The sequence below is a fragment of the Lissotriton helveticus genome, chromosome 2_1 (assembly GCF_964261635.1).
Source record: "Lissotriton helveticus chromosome 2_1, aLisHel1.1, whole genome shotgun sequence".
NCBI lineage: Eukaryota > Metazoa > Chordata > Amphibia > Caudata > Salamandridae > Lissotriton > Lissotriton helveticus.
Window position 1 is genome coordinate 357,970,637 of NC_136059.1, and position 21,987 is coordinate 357,992,623.

Sequence of the window (21,987 nt, forward strand, 5' to 3'; positions counted from 1 at the left end):
CTGGGAAGATGGACTCCTGTACTCTGAGTCAAGAAACCCCAAGCCTGGTGCAACCAGGAGGCTGGTCATCCCCTTGTCTCAGAGGGGTTTCCTTCTCACCTTGGCCCATGAGATTCCCCTTGCAGGTCACTTAGGTCAGACAAAGACTTGGGACAGACTTGTCTCACACTTTCACTGGCCTCACATGAATGAGAATACCAAGGAGTTTTGTCGCTCCTGTGTCACTTGCCAAGCCAGTGGTAAGTCAGGTGGCACAACAAAGGCCCCCCTCATACCACTACCTGTGGTGGGGGTTCCCTTTGAAAGAGTGGGGATTGACATTGTTGGTCCAATGGAACCCCAGACAGCATCAGGGCACAAGTTTATACTGGTGGTGGTGGACCATGCCACCAGGTATCCTGAAGCTATTCCACTTAGGACCACTACAGCACCTGTAGTGGCAAGGGCCCTAGTTGGAGTGTTCTCCAGAGTGGGCTTCCCTAAGGAGGTTGTTTCTGACAGAGGTGCAAACTTCATGTCAGGATATCTGACTGCAATGTGGAAGGAATGTGGTGTCAACTACAAGTTCACCACACCCTATCATCCACAGTGCAATGGGCTTGTTGAGAGATTCAACAGGACCCTCAAAGGGATGATTCATGGACTACCTGAAAAGCTCAGGCGTAGATGGGATGTCCTGATACCCTGCCTCTTGTTTGCTTACAGAGAGGTCCCACAGAAGGGGGTTGGCTACAGCCCTTTTGAACTTCTGTTGGGCATCCTGTAAGAGGACCCCTGTGTTTGGTGAAGGAAGGATGGGAGAGACCTCTCAAAAAGCCTGCAACCAACATAGTGGACTATGTACTTGGTCTCCGCTCCAGGATGGCTGAATACATGGAGAAGGCATCTAAAAACCTTGAGACCAGCCAAGAACTCCAAAAAGCTTGGCATGACCAGAAGGCTGTCCTGACTGTGTACAAGCCTGGACAGAAAGTGTGGGTGCTGGAGCCAGTGGCCCCAGCAGCACTCAAAGACAAATGGTCTGGGCCCCACACAATCATTGAGCAAAAGGGAGAGGTCACCTACCTGGTGGACCTTGGAACTCCCAGGAGCCCCCTCAGGGTGCTCCATGTGAACAGGCTCAAGGCATATGTCGACAGGAAGGACATGAGCTTGCTCATGGCCACAGATGAGGGACAGGAGGAAGAGAGTGACCCTCTCCCAGACCTGCTCACTCAGAATCCTGATGATGGATCAGTAGATGGTGTTGTCTTTTGTGGCAGCCTCTCTGAACATCAGCAACAGGATTGTAGACAAGTTCTGCAATCCTTTAGACATATGTTCTCTCTGACACCCAGTCAAACTGATTGGTGTACCCATGAAGTTGACACTGGAGACAGTCTGCCTGTCAAGAGTAAAATCTACAGACAGCCTGATCATGTCAGAGACTGCATCAAGACAGAAGTGCAGAAAATGTTGGAGCTGGGAGTCATTGAGCCCTCAGATAGCCCTTGGGCTAGCCCAGTAGTTCTAGTGCCAAAGCCTCACACCCAGGGTGGTAAGAAAGAGATGAGGTTTTGCGTAGACTACAGAGGCCTCAATGCAGTCACTAAGACTGATGCCCACCCAATACCAAGAGCAGATGAACTTATAGATAGATTGGCTTCTGCCAACTACTTAAGTACATTTGACCTGACAGCTGGGTATTGGCAAATCAGGTTAGCTGAGGAGGCCAAGCCCAAGACAGCATTTTTTACCCCTGGTGGGCATTATCAATTTGTGGTAATGCCCTTTGGTTTGAAAAATGCACCTGCCACCTTCCAAAGGCTGGTGAATCAAGTTCTCACTGGGTTGGATGACTTCTGTGCAGCATATCTTGATGATATAGCTGTCTTTAGTTCCACCTGGGAGGATCACCTGGTCCACCTGAGGAAAGTGTTAGAGGCACTGCAGAAGGCAGGTCTCACTATCAAGGCCACTAAGTGCCAGATAGGGCAGACACAGGTTGTATACCTGGGCCACCTTGTAGGTGGAGGCCAGGTTCAACCCTTGGAGAGCAAGATACAGGCCATCAAGGACTAGGCTCCTCCAACAACCCAGACTCAGGTTCGAGCTTTCTTGGGCCTGACTGGGTACTATAGGAAATTTGTCAAGAATTATGGGTCCATTGTGACTCCACTTAATGACCTGACAAGTAAAAAGATGCCAAAGAAAGTTCAGTGGACAGCAAGCTGTCAGAAAGCATTCAATGACCTAAAGCAGGCCATGTGCACAGCACATATCCTAAAGAGTCCAGACTACTCCAAGACCTTCATTGTCCAAACAGATGCTTCTGAGTTGGGTGTGGGAGCTGTTCTATCTCAGCTGAATTTTGATGGTAACGACCAGCCCATTGCTTTTATTAGCAGAAGGCTGACCCCCAGAGAGAAAAATTGGTCAGCTATTGAGAGGGAGGCCTTTGCTGTGGTGTGGGCCCTGAAAAAGTTGAGGTCATACTTGTTTGGCACTCACTTTAAGATTCAGACCGACCATAAGCCCCTCTTATGGCTAAATCAGATGAAGGGTGAAAACCCCAAACTACTTAGGTGGTCCATTTCCCTACAGGGGATGGATTTTACAGTGGAGCATAGACCTGGTACTGATCATGGCAATGCTGATGGGCTCTCCAGGTATTTCCACTTAGAGCAAGAAGACTCACCTGGTCAAGGTTAGCTTATTGTCCCAAAGTTTGGGGGGGGGGTCATGTAGGAGAGTAGGGTCTGCAATCCTATGATCACCCAGATTTTTTGCTTTTGCTTCACTGGTTTACGACTTTCCCTGGCTGTGGGCCTGCTAATCAGACCCACAGCCTAGCTGTTCTCTCTACTCCAAATTGTACCCAGGTACTGAATTGGCACTGGGCCCTCTCTTGTGTCCCTGTAACCAGGGCAGAGGTGTACCCAGAAGTCTCCCAGGGGCTGCAGCATGTATTATGCCACCCCTGAGTTGACTAACTAAATCAGACACAACTGGCTGCTTGACAGCTGGGGCAAGGTGGTGTAATCACCCTTTGCTTTAGATATAGTATTCCTATATCTAAACCTAAAATGGACACATATATTCCTATCAGTCACTCCTATGGCAGGCCTTAACAATCCTGAAGGCAGAGTGCGTGGAATAATGTGAAATGGTGCTCTGGCATGAGCTGAGCCCGTTTGCAGCTGGCGGAACCAAGTCCTAATAGCTGTTCCATGATAACGCTATACCATATACTCTTAAGTGCATTATGTACCTCGCGGTCATATGCTAACTTTGGTATAACATTATCAAAACATGTCGAGTAAGGTGTCATACGAATTGGAATACTAACCCCTCGCCAATTCTGGCGACGGGGTTAGCATTCCATCCTTCTAGAGGGACACGACATGTTGGTAACCTGTAACCCCGGTTAAAGTCAGACATAGCCTCAGCTCCACAAGATGGATGCTGCCACCGAGACACAAGTCTGCCCTCCTGCTGCTGGGAGTCCTCCCAGCGCAGGAGGCAAGGACAAAGGGTTTCCTGCCAGGGGCTGTGCCAGCACCGTCCCAGACAGGATTTTGTGTATCCTAGGTAGGCAGGGCTTTAGAGGAAGGTGACTGCAAGTGGCACCCCGGTGCTCACTATGCATAGGCCGGCTTGAACCAGTTCCAGGGGCACTCCAGCCCCTGATCTGGGGAAAAGCCCGGCAAAGGAGAGGGGTGTAACCACCCCCCTCCTAGTCCCACCCATAGGGCAGGACTTAGTCGCGTGCCAGCCCCCTTTTGCAGGATAAAGGTAGGAGCAGGCCCCCTTCCAAATCAGATCATCTTTGAATCCTGAACCAACTTTCCACGAAAGGAACTCAAGACTCTTCTCAAGATTTCTCCCTTGTGACTAAGGAGTAGTCACCCTGCAGCAGCAGGCACCATCCAAGCATCGCGGTCTGCTGTAAGTCTCTCCTCCGGATCAAGACTGCCCAGCTCGACGAGAACCGGCTTCCCTGGCACCTCTGACCTCTACCTGCATCTTCAGCCCAGCTGAGACCCGTGGGTGTGACGAGACCTCGAGGGACCGGCCATCTTCAAGACTGCACGACGCTTGCCCAGCACGACTCCCGAGTGACCCTCGACCGAGTGCTTTGGGGTAAGAGAAGCCCCAACCCTGAGCAGCTCCAGCACCGAAGTTCAGCCCCCTTGCATCCACGAGATCGGCGTGGGGCCCTTCTGCTCTTTGCTGCTCACCGCGTTGTCCAGGTCGCTTGCCCGTTGGCTAGTGGCCCTCTGACGACGAACTTCAACGACAAACACCGCTGGTCTGGTTGCTCCAGACTGGCCCTTGCTCCCCTCCAACAGAGGAGCACCCTGGACCCTCCTGGTCCACTCCAGACGCCATTTTAAGTCCACCGCGTGGGCTTGCATTTGCCAAGACTTGTTGCCCCAATCCTGGGTCCAGCGACGTCGACAGCAGATATCTTCGTGGGACAGCTCGCACCTCCATCCTGGTCGCCGACAACGCCTCCTGGTCCGAGAGACTGCAGAGCCCAGCAGCGCCCACTCACCTGGTTGAGGTGACTTCGTCCGGTGCCACTCTGGTACCCACCTAAATCACTGGCTAGTGATTCAGAACTTGGTCCCCTCTGCTTACAGGTCTCCTTCTTCACCGATCCAGGCTTGGATCACCACGAACTTCTTCACTGGTCGCCTGCCAGCAACTTCTTCCTTCAGGCTCCTGGTTCATCAACGAAGAAACCCGACGACATTTGAACCCTATGCAGCCGCAGCCCCTGGGCTAGGTAAACCGAGTACTCCGGTGCTCCAGCGTAGTCCAACTCTCTAAGTGTCTAGATCCACTTTCGTTTTTGACCTACCTAGTCGGGTTCGCCCGAAAACACTAACTTTGCTTTTACTAGCCTCCATAGACTTTTTCCCGCCTTACGCGTGAGAGTTCCCACTCTGCACACGACGTCCCTAGGCCTCCTGCTTGTAATCTAGAGGTTCAGTAGTCCAGTCCTAGCGATTCTAAAGCCTATGAGAATAGTTACTTACCTGCTAGTAATTCGCATTCCACTTGTATAGTATATGGTTTTTCGGGCCCCTCGGGCATTTGTGTAAATTGTGCGACTTTAAGTATTTCTTTAAGAGTTTTGTTGTGTGCTTAGCTCCCTGTCTCATAAAGAGCCAGGGTAGTCTTGTTATAAATAAATATACTTTATTTTTCATAACAACTTGTGTGGTGTCCTTTCACTTGGTGTTCAAGGGGTATATGTGATGGTAAAACAGCTGGCTTAACACGCCCTCTAGAGTTTAGCCTAAAGACTGCACGTGTCCATGCTACTAGGATAGCTGGTCTATCAGGTTGACTTACAACCAAACATCAATAAGGGTTGTCTGGACTGATACATAGTGTTCACTAGAATAGTGAGCACTGCATATCAGGCCAACTTCTCACACTCCTCCTGAAGGAGACGGAGATGTTCTTCTGAGCAAGTCCCTTGACAAGGAGGGTAAGTTGGAGGGAATTCCTTAAAGGGAAGAGCATACCCATTTGCCACAAGATTGAGAACCCATTGGTCTGCAGTGACTGATTCCCAATCCCGCAGAAAATGGGTAAGCCGACCCCCAACAGGACCAACTTGACTGGGAATGGGGAATCTAGGGCTGCTTTGCTGCTGCGATAGGAGGAGAGGTAGAGGAAGAGGAGGAAGAGGGTTGGCGACCTCGTGGACGACCTCTGCTTCTTCCTCTATAAGACTTATACAGCGTATTTTGTTGCTGCTGCTGTTGTTGCTGACGAGGCTAATCTTGCGAACGAAAGGATGACTTCCCAAATCCTCTGTATTTACGAAAGGATCCTCTGGACTGGGTCTGCAAGCCAAGTGATCTTGCCGTGGCCTTACTATCCTTGAATCTTTCAAGTGCGGCATGAGCCTTCTTACCAAACAGACCCATACCGTCAAATGGTAAGTCCAACAAAGTAGCCTGCACATCTTGAGAAAAGTCTGAAGACTTCAACCAAGCTCCACTTCTCGTTGCCACTGCAGAGCCCATAATTCTAGCCACCGAGTCCGCAGTATCCAGGCCACTTTGAATGACCTGCCGCGCAGCAGCCTGGGTATCATCCAAAACCTCCTGAAAGTTCTTCCTGTCATCATCAGACAGTTTTGGCAGCAACTGTTTTGAGGAATCCATCAGGGCATGGATATACCTTCCCATCAAGCAAGTTGCATTTGATGACTTCAGCGCCATGCTCGCTGATGAGAACACCTTCTTAGCGGACTGGTCAATCCTTTTTGACTCCTTGTCAGCCGAAACCTGCGGAAAAGCTCCTGAAAACTTCTTTGAGCAAGCCGCCTGAACCACAAGGCTCTCAAGTGAAGGGTGAGCTGACAAAAATTCTGGATCCTCCGGTGCCACTCTATATCTCCGTGCCACAGTCCTAGAGACTGCAGGTGCAGACAGAGTTTTTTTCCAAACCTCCAACACCAGCTCCAGAATTGCCTCATTAAATGGTAACAAAGGCTCAGTCACAGAGGAAGGAGAATGCAACACTTCAGTCAACAGATTGGACTTAAACTCAGTGGTTGGAAGATTAATGTCCAATAACTCTGCAGCTTTTCTCACAACGGTGTGATATGGGACTACCTCCTTAGAAGGAGCATCTGGAACAGGAGAAAAATCCCACTCAGGGGAGACAGCAAGACCACTTGCATCTTTTACTTCAGCAAAATAGTCCTCAGAATCAGGAAGTTCACCTTCCTCCATGTCCTTCTGATAGCGTGCCTCTTCCACAACTCTTTGGGCCTCCCTCCTGGAGTGGATCCTCGGGACCGGAGTCGATGGATTCACAACCGACTCCATCGGATTCGGAACCGGCGTCGACCGCGGATCCGACGGCGCCGCTAGCGCCGAATGAGGACGAACAGGCAGCGCTGTAGATTCTCGATACGGCGCCGGAGATTCTCGATACGGCGTTGGAGATTTTCAGTACGGCGCCGGAAAATTCCAGGACGGCGTCGCTGGAAGAAGGGGCATAAATGGAGCCTGGGCATATGCCTGAGGAACACCCAAATTAAAGGCAAAAGGACCTATGGGGCCCGCAGGCGCACCAGAGGGGTACATAGCCCTTGCAAAGACACCATACATTGCGTTTAGATAGTGTGATGGGTCTTGGCCTGGAGCCTGGAAAGGGGGATAATTTCCCGGCGCCGGCTCCGAAGCCGGTGTACCTGGAGTCGGGCCCGTCGGCGCCGACAAAGGAACCTCTTCAGGCTGCTCCTGATCTTCTTGCTCTGGCTCGGCTTCACCCGGATCCGAAGAATGGACCGAATCCGATGGAGCCGGCGTCGGTGATCGAGAGACTTCGACTTCAGGAGACACTTCCTTCTCTGGCGAGACTGGTCTTGAATGAGAAGGATCGACATCACTGCTGCAACGTCGAGGCGAAGACGACTTTGGCGCCGGTTCCTTATCAGAGTGACGCCTTGAAGAGTGCTTCTTTCTCTTATGTCTCTTCGACTTCGAATGTCCCGACGCCGACTTCGAGCCCGACCTGGCCTCGGAACGAGATCTCGACCTCGACCTCGATCTGCTTTTACTCGCCTTCTTACTCTTCTTCATTTTAGCAATAAACAACTTTGCTTCTCTATCCTTTAATGCCTTAGAGGTCATCTTCCTGCAACACGCACATCCATCGACGTCGTGATCGGAAGACAAGCACCTAACGCAGTCCTCGTGCGGATCAGTGATGGACATCTGCTTCCCACACTCCCTTCAGGGCTTGAAACCAGATTTTCTTCACGACATCTTCAAAAGGAAACGAGAAGAGCAGACAAGAACAACTATAATAACAATGTTACTACGGAGAGTCCCAAGAAATCGTTGGCGTCGACGGCGCGGAAAAAAAGGAACTGACGTCATCACGCCGACGAGGCCCTATTATGGATCCAGTGACGTCAACGCGGTCACGAGCGGAGTCGTACCCTCTGTGACATCGTCCATGACCTCGCCGGCGTGGAGAGCTACAAAAGTTTCCGATTGGCTGCTGCGCAGGGGATATTCACAAGGTGAGGAATCCACTGGCAGATGTATCTATCAGAAGGTTCAGTCTGCAAGACAGCATGAGCTAGGGACATATGGAGAAGCATTAAATGTCTGCATACCACAGCCTCCTTGGCCAATCAGGGGGATGAGAATGACTTACGGCCGGTGCGGGGAAATTTTGCTCAGAACTTGAGGAATCAAGGATATGGGGGAAAAGCGTACTGCAGGTGAAGTTCCACTTCAACTGAAATGTGCCCTTCCCGCACCCCAAGGCTCCCTTCAACGGATACTGCAGGGCACAGACCTGCTGGCATTGATCATATTCCAAGGAGGTGAACAAGTCATCTCAAGGAGAGCCCCCGTGGGCGAAAATTACCTCTGGCAGGATATGCCACTCATGATTGGCACTATAACACCAAATCAGGCTGTCGGTTCTGACGTTCAGAGACCCACCAGGCTGTTGGTAATAATCCAGATCCCTTGGCAGTATGCCCAAAACCACAGCCTCAACGCTTCTAGGCAAAGACGGAAGAGACCCTAAACACCTTCTTTGTTGACATATCACATCGCAGTTGTATTGTCTGTCAAGAGCTGAACAGACTGACCAGGAATGCATGGAAGAAAGGCCTTGAGTGGCAGCCAAAATGCCAGCAGTTCTAGCAAATTTATATGAAGCACCTGCTCCTCTAGAGAACCCTGATCTCCTGACCCTCAAGATGTGCTCCTCACCTTAGACAGGAGGCATCCGTCACTACCTTTACCACGGTTAGAAAGAAACTGAAAGGCATCCATTGGTGAAGGCTCATCTCGTTCCCACACCAGAGCACATCAACCAAGGAATCCTATGAGACCACAATGGTGACGGACAGATCTTCCCTGTGTCAGTAACAAGATCATCAGGACTAGAAATCCTGTGCCGTCCAGAAAGGATGGAACCATCTTATGGATGTCATCAACCCTCTGAGGAGGAGGAAAAGGATAAAAAATGGTAGTGTCCAGAACCAAGCATATGAACAGGATGCATTGAGAGGTTTCCTGCTGAGATTTGGGCCTGTTGATTGAAAAGCCCAGGTTGACCAGAAGAATTACCATTACTGCAGATTATGCGTCACCAACTCCTGCAACTCGGCTTGAGCTGCCATTCATCCAAATACAGGAAGTTTGGAATACATAACCATCTGAAATAAGCTGCAACCACTGACATCACCTTGGTGAACACTCGAGCTGCCAGTGTCAAACCAAAGAGAGCACTGAATTGGTAATGGGTGGACCCCACCACAAAACACAGGCAATTGTGGTGCAGGACCAGGATGTGGAAGTAAGCATCCTGCAAGTCGAGTGACACCATCAGGTATCCCACCTCCAATGGCAGGCTAGCACCTTGAACTTCTCCTTTCTAAGGTAGAATTCCAGAACCATGAGACCAAGGATTAGACCCAGATCACCATCCTTCTTGGGCATATGAAGTATCAAGAATAATGTTGTTGCCTAATCCCCTACTCTGGCACTAACTCCATTGTTTCTGTCAGAAACAGTGCTGCCACTTCTTTCTGCCGGAGAGGAAGATGGTCTCCATATGGGAAAGGGGCAAGAAAAGGAGAAGCCTGTAGAAAGGGTAGAAGGCTGTTATCTGAAGGATCCACTGGCCCGAAGTAATTGCCTTCCAGGCTGGTAGAAAGGAGAACTAGTCTCCTACAGGCTCCTTGTGTACTGGAAGGTGCAAACTAGGCCTGTTTTCCTTGGGGGTATAGGGAAGGAAGAGGAGGTTGGGTGCAGGGATCAGGAGCCTTACCTCTTTCCTTGCCTCTGATCTTACTAACCAGACTGTTTGGTGGCTATTGCGCCTATTTCTCTGCAAACTAGCCTTGGCAAAAGCTGAGCCCTATAGAGAAGCCTCAAAAGCTAAGCAAATGCATGTAATCAAGCTCAGGTGGAGAATGTTGGAGGCCTAAGGATCTGGCTGTAGCCTTAAATCACTTGAGAGTGGAATCTGCTTGATTTCTAAATAAGTGGGCACCATCAAAGGGTAGGTCCATGAAGATGGCTTTTCTATTCGTGGAAAACACCAACGTGCGAAGACAAGCATGGAGGTGGACCGCTACTAAAGACCTCATAGCATTGGCCAATGAATCCGCAGTTTTGAGACTGGAAGTAATGATGTGGCCTGAAGTATTCTGGCCATCTCTAATGCCATTTGAAAATGAAACCTTGATATCATCAGGGACCTGGTATACCTCCATAAGAGGCAAATGGTGTTAAAAGATTTTAACGCCATAATTCTAGCTAAGAAAACGTTCTTGTCCTCAGCCATCAAACACTTGAATTCCCCGTCTGTTGGTGTCATAGAAAAAGTCCCTGACACCGGACCGGAAGAGCAAGAAGGGAGCTTGGCCAGTGGTTGGTGGCAGAAATGTGGCGCAGAATGGCGTTGGGCCAAGAGGCATGAACACAGGCATGCCATACGGCTGCATTGGGGCCAAAAAGCACGCCAGAGAGGGCAATCACCCCAGTAAAGATATTAAAGAGATCATTGAAGAACACTGCTATTTCAGATCCTGGCAGTGGAAAATTAGGTAGACAGTTATTGGTGCCGGGGGAAGGTCAGCTGGCTCAAGGTCCGCCTCACATTGTAATGCCTAAGGAAAATGGGTCAGACCGCTCGACCACTACTAACTAGTTCTGAGGATGAAGATCCTGTGAGAGTCAGAGAGAGGGCACATATGAGACTTACTTTTGGAATGTTTCATGTGTTTCCTATGCTTCTTCTGTTAACTGGAGGAGTGGGAGAAAGGGACCTTGAAAGGGCCTGAAAATGACATTGGTCTTTCCCTTCATCGCAAGCACAGGCTGCAAAAAGTTTGGCCTCCCATTCCTTAATTGCCTTGGGATTCACGCTGAAGCAGGATTTGGAGTCAGTCTGGAACCCAAGCATGAGAAACATATAGAGTGGGAGTTGTTGATGGATATTTGTCCTTCACAGTCCCTAGAAGGGTTGAAGCCTGAGCGCTTCTGGTAAGGCATCTTTCTAGCACCAATTCTGGATCTGCTTCAAAGGCCTGGAAAAATGAAAGTGATGGTGTGGCGCCGAGGCAGGTGGTATATGGCTTCAGTGACATCTACTGATGCTTCCTCCAGGGTCTATACAAATCCAACACCCCTCTACTGGTGTCCGAGTTCTTTGAAGTTTTCTGGATCCAGTCTGACACCTAGTATTATGTTAATAGGTAACCAAGATGCAAATTAAAGTATCCACCAGAAATCAAAATCTAAGACTTTAGGAGCCAAATTGCTATTTAGCACTTTAAGATACCGGTGAAAAACCTGTCCTTATTGCTGGGTCAGTAAATCAGAGAGGTTGCAGATTTCAATGTACTAGAGTAAATTCACTGTATCACGTTCATACCAAGGCAACTACAACTAGCACAATGGATGCTTGTCTAACCTTCCTGACCATATATGGAATGAGAGAGAGATGGTAACGGGCAAGTAAATATTACTAAGCACTTTATCCAAAAAGCATTCCCCATGGTCAGGAGGAGCGAGTACTTGGACACAAGTCTGTGGATTTTCCTGGTTTTGCTTGTGGCAAAGTGGCCCATTAGAGGAAGGCCCCACCTATTTTCATCTTTATACCCCACTCATGTGATTCCTAGGTGGTAGATATTCCTATGTAGTACAAAATCTATTTTTACATTTCTGACGGATGCAGATAATGTGTACCTCCCTGTTTCTGTATGTGGCCCATCAGAGTGATATTGTCTGCTGGAAACAGGACTATCTGGTCTTTGACATACGTCTGATGACCAACATTAGAGAAACAATACAAGGCAGAGAAGACAACAACTGCTAATATGACACAGTGCCTTGGTTCAAAATGTTTCAAATGGAATCATGCCTTGCAATGGTGCAAACACCTTTCCAAGACCAAACAAAGCCTAGATAACAGTCATTAAACACGTGGTTTTGAGACTATTTCAGAAAATACCTACCACATATAGGTTCCTACATATGCCCATTACATACATATTTTTCTTTGGTTACAAGTTAGCAATGTGTCTGATCAGTAAATAATTCTCACTTTTTCTGATTTATAGATTTATATTTTAAGCTATAGATAAGGGGAAGTGGAATTCCCTAAATTTTGTGGTCTACTTACCGTCCTTTACTTTCTCTTTTCATGTCTCTTTGTTCAAAAGGTTCAATGTTTGCTTTCAGCAGTGGAATGGATCCAGCAATAGGCTCTCTGAACAATTGCTGAGGTTTATTCTGAATACTTTGGTTATAATCAATAATATTTTGAAGTTGTATGAGTCTTGGTGGTTGATAAGGCGGAACTTGAGATATAACCTAATAGCAGATAATAAATACCAATTACCAATTGAATTAAACATCTCAGTATCGGACTAGTGATTATCTGGAATGTGAGATGTAAAGAAACGTGCAGTTAAAATGGTTACATACACAATGTCGCCTTCTTTATCATATTTACATATAGCTTTCTCTATTTACAGAAGTACACTATCATCCAAAAACAATCCTGAGAATCTTATAAAATGAAGAGACAAACCATGACAAAGCAGAATGTTACAAACATAGTGCAGGATTCTTTCAAAATGATTATTGATTCTCTTTTCTCACACTTAGTTAAAATAGTATGCACTTACCAGCTAAGCAGGTACTCATAGTAAAAACGTTTCCTCTTAGATTTAAAAACCTGGACAAATCACAGCATCAACTGGAATTTCCAGTGGCTAAGATACTCACTTGAAACCTGTTCTTCGCTGGTTCATTTCCTTATAAATTGGTTTATGAAATACCTCACTCTATTCAACCTTAACATTGCTACTTATCTTTTAGTATAGTGCTCTAGCATTCATATATACACTACACATTTATATGTTTTTTGAATCTCCCGTTAAGTCAAGTTGGGAATCCTTTGGTTTTATAAAAAAAATAGAAAACATCTTGTTACTGACAGCCGTTTCATAGGACTATTTTCAAAACTCAATTCAGGTTATTTTCATCCATACATCCTAGCACCGGCATGTGAATCTACCAATAAATCCCATCGTGGCCACCCTCTCAGCATGCAACTCTACACTGGAAGTGACGGCTGGAACAGCATGTATGCACCATCCAAGCGCATTGATGTCAGTTTTTTTTCTAGACACTGCCGTGCCCTCGGAGCCCAAAGACCAATTGTTCATATCAGTGTACAGATCTCTAAATTGGAACCTTTTTAGATGGAAAAAGAGTCCAATCCACACAACGGCGACGTGAGAGGGCAATATGGAATCTGTGGTTAGCAATAGAAAGAGCACTACAGACTCCTCACCTTTAAAATAGATACCGAAGCAGTACCTTTTCTAGTGATTGGTCAGTGGAATGACAGAACAAAATGTCCTGCAGGACCGAAAAGTCAAAATGCCCTTTTAAAGGATCTGGGTGTCAAGGCAGTAGTGTTTTGTGAATGTGTACACAGACGCCCATTCAGCGGGCCAGGCATATATCCAGGTCAGACACTCTGCATGCTAATGCAATGGTAGCAGTTTGATCTTTGGTGGAGGGAACCCTTAATCCGTCAGGGAGCTGCTTCTTGGCCAACGCGTAATAGATCTAAATGCAGATGCAGAAGACTATTCACCTGGATAGCATCCTCCTCTGCATTGCCATGTCTTTCTTTTCCCCGGAAAACCCCACAAACAGCTGATTCTTTATCTGATGGTCTTTGGTGCGAATGATGTAAAAGCTCTTATGGGATCTAACAATGGAATCTCTCCTCCTCTTTCGAGGAGCGAGGCAGAGCAAAGAACGTCTAGATTGGGATGGACTGAAGAAACAGTAGCACAAGTTTCGGCTGAAAAGCCACTCTAGTCTGTAGCACCAATCTGACCTGAAAGAAGGTGTGGACGGCAGCTGTACTGAACAAACTTGAGACTCATGCGACAAGCTGAAGTTATTGCGATCAGGAACATTTCCTTCAGGGTCAGGAAATACAAGCGAGAGCTGTGTAAGGGTTCAACCGGGTATACATAAGGAAATTAAGGACCAGGTTAAGGTCCACACGGAGGCATCACAAAAGATTTTGGGAAAAACATGTGAAACAAACCTTTGAGGAAGTGCATCACAACAGGTGATTTAAACACAGCTGGTTCGATAGCTGAAAAAATAATCAGAGGCAACCTTTAACAGTGGCCACTGCACATACTTTCTGGGTCAAAGACAAAATAAACAGTAAAAAATCCAACAGTTTGGCCTGCAATGGATTCATGTTAAAAGTACCACACAAAGCAACCAACTCGTCATACCGACCATATAAAGAGATTTTGTAGAAGAATTTCTAGCCCCCTGGATGACATCCACTATTTTTGGACAAAGATGAAACGCAATCAACTGCCACTGATCAATCTCCATACACTTAGTTGTAGACTGTGAAGGCCTGTGTTTAAGAACCTGCCTTGCTGCTGTGACAGAAGAGCCTCATAAAGCCTCAGCCTGATTGGAATATAGATGCTATTGCCCAGAAATTCCAGGCAAGACACTTTCCTGGCACAAGCTGGAGACACTAGGACAACTGTCCCCCATTGGTCCTGATCTTCTCCAAAATTTGGAGCAGGAGAGTTTGGGTCAAAAAGGATACAAGAGTACCACCCTCCATTCTAAACGAAATTGGTCTGAGAGAGAGAGCTCAAAAGTGTTGAAACTGCCAGCTTTCAGCATTGGAGAAAGGATTGAGCAAGGGTTCTCTGCTTTGTTGGATGATACCCTAGGCCACCTCTGGGTGTAGCTGCCATTTGTGATTTACTAGGTGTCACTGGCTGAGTTTGTCAACACTGGCATTTAAGGATCCTGTCAGGTGGGGTAATGTCAGGAAGAAGTCATGATGATCCAGCCAATTACGGGGGCACATTGGCACCAAGCATAGCGCAGCACCCCACCCGCCCTACTTTGCAATACCACAGTGGTGGTGGTGTTGTCCACGAGGATTTGAACCACCCTGCCTTTGATGAACAGCAGGAAGGCAATTCAGCAACAGGAGAATGGCCCACAATTCAAGAAAGTTGATGTGGAAGCCGGTCCCTGCCAGAGACCAGAGTCCTCTGATCTCCACTTCTCCCAGATGACCTCCCAAGCCCAGCAGCAGCGCCTCTGTCACAATCATCACCTCTGTGCGTGTAGGTAGAGGGGCCTACCACTGGTCTAATTGCAGTTAAGTAGCCACCACTGCAGATATTTTGCAGTCTCCTCCGACACCTAGATGGAATTGGAGTGCTTCCCTAGGAGCTCGGTCCACTGAAACATCAGACCCCACTTCAAAGCCTGCATGTGCCATCTGGCTGGTCGAGAAGCAGGATTCAGGAGGCAAGAGTACCAAGAAGCCTTAGAGTCAGTTGCAATCAGACGCAGGATGGAGACTGACAAATCAGGATCATATGCCAAATCTCCTCATTCGTAGATTTGAAGGGAAGGCCCGGAAGAGCACCATGTCCAAGATGGTTCTGATGAAAAGGATCCACTTCAAAGGAGTCAGGTGTAACTTTGCCACGTTGATCATGAACCCCAGCGATGTAATGAGGTTTGCTGTCATCTGGAAGTGATCCACAACTGACAAGCCCGCCTTCAACAGTCAGTCGTCGATGTGGGTAAACTCCAACCTCTGAAGAATTGGAGCGACCATCGGCATCACCTTTGTGAACACCGGAGGGGCCTAGGTGAGGTCAAAAGGATGCATGGGAAACTGAACATGCTCCTAGCCCAGGTAGTGTCTGTGAGCCTGCAGGACTGGAATATGAATATAGGCATTATGCAGGTCTAAAGCCATCATCCAGTCTCCTGGACTAGGTAGAGGCTAGCACAGCATGAGCATCTTGAATTTGCCCTTTCGCATCGAGAAACGGGGGGCGGGGGTCGAAAGTCTAGATTGGTATGGGGAGGGTCTGCCCTTCTCCGGCACAAGGAATTATTGGGAGTAGCACCCAGTTCTGATCTCTTAGGTGAAGACCTCTTGCTATGGTTTCTTGGTCCAAAAAAGCCTTTTCTTTCTGCAATAAAATGGTTCTCCGAAAGCTACTTTGAGGGGAGTGTAAGATGCAATTGGACAGAAAGGAAAGGCAATAAAATGGCTTCTTGGAGTATCTTTAAAGAAGAGAAGTGAGGGTCGGAAGGATTACTAGTATCAACCACTCTGCCTAAGCTGTCCACTGTATCCAGGACTGACCTAATGAGGTAGTTGGCCGCATCCTGGCCACCTTGAATGGCCTGTGCAGAGGGAGTGCGGAATTCTTCCAAAGCTGCTCATAAGATTTTTGCAAAAAGAACTATTGATGGACAGAATGCAGAACAATGTCATACATTCACCCCAGTACAAAGATCTGGGCCTAAATCCACAGTTTCTTTGCTCACCATGCCTTTCCAGTTTGGACCCAGCCATATGCAAATCAGTCTTGACCCTGCGCCCAATGGGAACAGTCCATCCCGAACCACCAGGCCAGGTCCTCCCTGGACTGGAAACAAGCATCCTAGGACCAGTTTCGGGGTTTCAACCCTCTTCCGCTAGGATAGCTTGATTCCAGTGGCATGGAGAGCACGGGACTCACGTCTGAGCATACCCGTCCCACTCGTGGTGACAATTGCAAAAAGAACTATTGATGGACAGAATGCAGAACAATGTCATACATTCACCCCAGTACAAAGATCTGGGCCTAAATCCATTGTTTTTTTTGCTCTCCATGCCATTCCAGTTTGGACCCAGCCATATGCAAATCAGTCTTGACCCTGCGCCCAATGGGAACAGTCCAGCCCGAACTGTCAGGCCAGGTCCTCCCTGGACTGGAAACAAAGATAAGATTTTAGTCCCATAAGGCATGGGAGTGACTGAGTCCCGTCAGAGTTGACGAGGCTAGCGGAAGGAAACATCCTCCTTCCAATGCCTCAATTCTATTTCTCTCCTCTGTCCAGGGTGAAGAGGAAAGGAAGTATTTGGAAAAGAATTAGGGCTAACCTTGCTAGATGAGGCCTGTGCTACCAGGCCCTAAGTAGTAGGGTACTACATAAGAAAAGCAGGGTCACCCAGGTCTGTGACAACAATAAAATATACCAGTTTACTGGTGGAAAAGAGCAGGGTCTGTTCCAAGTGCCCATCAGGTGTTGGTTAGGACCTTGTTGAAGGGCAGTAAAGATTCTAAAGATTATCTGGACTGTAAAACCTCTGTGAGGACATTGATTTTTACCTCAACACAAGGTAATTGTAGATAAAAAGGTCAACTTCCCGTCTGATGACCATGGCGAATGAAGTAAATTCCTCCGTGGAAGTGTCAATGGGTGAGATCGGTCCCATGTCAGGGGGAGTCCCCATCCCACTGGCCTCTTGTAGGTCCAGATAACTGTGGTGGCGGGTGTGGAGTCGGCTATGAAGCCTGTCCATAACCCAAAGCAGGATCGAGAGGCACAGATGGTGCAGAGGGTAGACCCACTGAAGGAAACCTGATTGGAGGCAGCAGCAGATAGGTGGCACCAGAAGGCGCCCCAAAGTTTGCAAGTAAGCTGGCATCTTTGAACACCTCAATGTGTTGTGGGATCCCCGACAGACCCAGAAATTTGAGGTGCATTGGGACCAGCTGTGGAATCATCTCCTTAGTAGAGGACCAGGGGCGAAACTTGGGGGCACCTTGGAGTATTCAATTCAAAATTCCTTTATTCGGTTTTCGTCAGAAATAAAACCATAAAAGGACATTTAAAGGATAAAAACATTTTTTTTTACACACCGTAATTATTAGAATGCATATCTCTAAAATACATTGAAAGGTAAAATTCATTTTGGGCTATAACAATTCATAAAGTGCAAATATTCAATCCTTTAAAAACTGTATAAAAAACTTCATAAAAAAGTGTCTTAAACAGTACAATGACAAAAGAGAAGTCCTAAAAAGAATGTTATAGTCTACTCTAGGTTAGGCCTATGCCGCACAATAAACTTCAGAAATGTAGCAATGGCTTTCGTTGCGCACTCCTCATCCAGAAATTGTAGGGAGAGGAGTGCGGGACGACATCTTCGAAGACCCATAGTTTTTAAGATCGGGATCAACCAACGCCTTCTCGGTTCACTATAAAACTTACAAAACAAGATTGTATGAATTGTGGCTTGAATAGAGAGGTCATCACAAGGGCAGAGTGGAAATACTGTGGCCCGGTTGTCTGTTTTTGGAAGCTAACTAAACGATAAAAATAGTTCAACCTAAACCGGATTAATAGAAATCTTTCGTAGCTGGTAAAGTTAAAGGTTAGGTAGGGTTGAATAGTCAGAGTTGTTTGAATTAGCAGCATGTGTTGGACTGATGTTTTGCTGACCTCATTGGCCAGCCGCAGTTGTTCTAGATGTGTTAAACACTGCACTTTGAATGCTTTTCTATACAATTCTGAGATTGAGAGGGGGGAATGAAAATATTTTTCCAGTCCCAGATCATATAGGGATTTTTTAATATAAGCTATCCACCCAATCTTATGAGCATTCTCTAAAGAAATGCAGTCCTGTATGAACCCTTGACAGAAAATTGTATTCTTGGACGACCATATACGATGCTATAAGAGAAGTGGTTGGATTTTGACAATGTCTGTCAGATACGGAAGACCCAGATCCAAATGGCACGAAAAGGTTGTGGTACCTTGAGGAACAGTGAAAAGATACCTTAAAAAGCTATTTTGATCCTTTTGCAAAGCTTCTATCTTTCCATAGCCCCACACACCGGCCCCGTAAGATGCAACAGTTGTACATTTAGCATTATATATATTGATGAGTTCAGCGGGGGGCCTTTTTCCCAGCCTACGAGAAAAATGTACTAGCGCAATAGTAGCCCTCATAAAAAGCAATTTTCTCGACTCAATGGCCTGTCTCCAGGAGGTTTTATGATCTATTACTATGCCTAGGTATGGGTATGACGTGGTGCTCTCAAGTTTAGCGTTGTTTAAGAAAATGGCCTTGGTTTTCTTAATTTTGGATCTGGAAGACATAACAAAGTTTTTTTTTAATGTTAATATTCAAATTCACATTGGCCATGAAGGTGTTATATCTCACGAGAGCACGTTGTAATTCTAGAGGGGTACGTGCTAGTATCACAGCGTCATCGGCATAGAGTAGGGCCGGTATTGGGCGCTTATTAATCATGGGAAGGTCCTGGCACCCTTTTACCATGTCCTGCTCCAGGCCATTGGTATAGTGTGTAAAAAGAAAGGGGGCCAGGACGCAGCCCTGCCTAACCCCTCTCTCTACCCTCAACGACGCTCTTAGTTCCCCCCAACACCATACCTCACTCTCGCTGTAGGGTCTGAATATAACTCATGCAGGAAATTGACAAGCGCCTGCTCTACCCCCATTTCCAATAAAACTGACCATAGTTTTGCATGGGCGACACAATCGAACACAGCCGATAAATCGACATACGCCATGTATAAGGCTCCTCCCTTAGCACTTACATACTTGCCCATAAAAAGTGTCAAGTTAAGGGCTTGTTCAAAAGTGCCAAGCCCCTCACGGAATCCAAATTGTAGATCTGATAGGATCCTGTTATCGTCCGCCCAATGCTGGAGGCGTTCAAGAATAACTCGACCCGCCACTTTCCCGAGCGCATCAAGCAAGGAGATTGGGCGGTAACAGGATGGCGATTGGCGGTCCCCCTTTTTAAAGATCGGAACAAGAATGGATTCTGACCATGAGTCCACAAGCCCCACTGCACATGATGCCTGCAGGACCCTGGTCAGAATTGGGGTCCACAATTCCAAGTTAGCTTTAAAGAAATCAATTGATACCCCATCGGGGCCTGGCGCCTTTCCGTTTTTGCTAGCCTTCAATGCGAGCTCTACTTCGTCATGCGTTATATCTAAAACTAAGGGGTAAGGAGTCGGTTTTAATTCCGGGTGGGTCTTTTCCTGAGAGTTGACTGCTTTATGCCCCCTAGTAGAGAGGCCAAAAATCCAGGCAAAGTGTTCAACCCACGTCAATTCGTCTATCGCCATGTCAATTTTAGGGGTAGCTCTAGAATCAGAAAGGAAGGGAGATTTAATAACTGCCCAGAAAGCAGCGCTGTCCCTTAGGGTACAGCTTTAATGACGTTGGTCCCACAGTTCCTTTTTCAATTCTGTTTTTCTGGATTTTATAGCTTGATTATACTCCTTACTAAGAGTGATGATTTCTTGGGGATCCCGTTCTATTTTATGCAATGCGGCTTGGAGTATTTGGGAGTTCTCATTTGGAGAATGGTGAGGCTGGGGCTAAGCCTGCTTGGACTTCTTGCCCTTCTTTTTTAATTTGGACTTACCCAAAGACTTAGATCATGATGATCACCTCTTGCAGGACTATCTGCAAGCACGGAAACAAGTCTGTTTCCTCGACTATGAGCAGTAACAGGCCTTATGGTGTTTGACAATGTACAATTTGACTTTCCAGTCAGGGGATCACTTTTGGGCACTTCAGGGCACACTCCCACATAGCTTGGAGTCGTGGGATCTGTCACAGACATCTGCTTACAAGAGTCTCAACAAGGCTTGAACTGTGTAGTTGTAGGAGAGGTCATGTTGACTTACATAATGGAAATACATATGGAAAAAATGTTTGTCGATTGACGAGAAAAAAAAGGAGCTAGATGTGGATTTGTGAACAAAGGTGCAGAAAAAACTAACTGATGTTAGGCACCTATCTGTGGTTCGAGCAGTCCCATCGGGGGCAGACTAGTGCACAGGAGCTATGCTGAAAGACCTTCTGGATCCAGTCTGCATATAGGGATATTCTAAAGGTGAGGAATCTGCGGTTAGAAGTATCCACCAGAAAGTAACTTATTTTCCTCTAGTATTGGAAGTTTTGCTATCAAAACAATCGTCAAGCAGTGGGAAAAGAGGTGCTTCAGCAACTCTACGAAGAAGAATAAAGGTGGTCCCGCAGCACTAGTATTATTCATAGATTCAGATGCTATTTAAATATTTGCCTAAGGCACGCGGGGAATCATCCGGTGAAAATAAGCATGTAACCTGGTACAAGTGTGTAAATGAGTTTAGGGTTTCAGTCAGTTTAGGGCTTTCATACCCAAACCTCCCTAACCTGCAATGACACGGCCATCTCGCACCTCACTATCTCAGAGGCATAAATGAGCATGTAACAATTACTGAGTAAACAACTCACTAAAGAGGACCACAAAGTTGCATCTGAATCTGAAAAGATGCCAGTTAATCACTTTTACAAATAAGTAATCACCAGAAAGAGTGCTAACAAATGTAAGTAATGGACAAGTTACTTACCTTCAATAATACTCTTTCTGGTGCATACTATACATACATATACAATAAACTATAAACACATATTTCTCATCTGTAGAATTTACCCAATAGCGGAGGAACCGGGGAGTTTCCACAGCAGAGCTCCTGTGCGCCAGTAGGTGACATAATGCAGCTCCTCAGTGGCTACAAATCACAATGAAAGTGACAAAACAGAGCCATATCTAAACACCACCTATGCGCGCTGACATAAGTTTCATTCATCTATTTCATTCCACACCATCAGAGGAGTAGTACAGAACAAATTACATGTGACAGTGTGCTGATCTCTAAATGTGGGACTTTTATTAGCTGGCATTAAGGCCACTCCAGGGAATGGGGAGGTGGGAGGGCAGTGAGAGACATACAGTTAGAGTATACACCTGAGAGAGAATTCCCAAAGGTAAATACTTTGCTTTTCTGATGGATAATTCTAACCACAGATTGTTCACCTTTAGAATACATACCATAGCAGTACCTCTCAAAGATGGAGGATCTAGGAAATAGACTCAAACCAAAAAGTCCTGCAAAACCGAGCGGGTAACTGGACAGTCCTGCGAGACCTATAAACGTAATAATGTTTCATGAATATATCTACTGACACATCACAGTCTGGCAGAGCACTTCTCATGCCAATGCTGCTTTAGCAGCCATGACCCTGGTGAAATAG

The 21,987-nt window shown here is 46.9% G+C and overlaps 1 protein-coding gene across 4 annotated transcripts in view; it reads right to left on the reverse strand.

Moving 5' to 3' along the window:
- CPLANE1 (ciliogenesis and planar polarity effector complex subunit 1) overlaps window positions 1-21,987 on the reverse strand; it is a 2,766,109-nt gene that overhangs the window by 1,003,581 nt on the left and 1,740,541 nt on the right. For all 4 annotated transcript variants that reach the window (XM_078674971.1, XM_078674972.1, XM_078674970.1 and 1 more), the window contains exon 35: window positions 12,175-12,365. In XM_078674971.1, coding sequence (XP_078531097.1) covers window positions 12,175-12,365 — 191 coding nt within the window. The remainder of the gene's footprint in view (window positions 1-12,174; window positions 12,366-21,987) is intronic.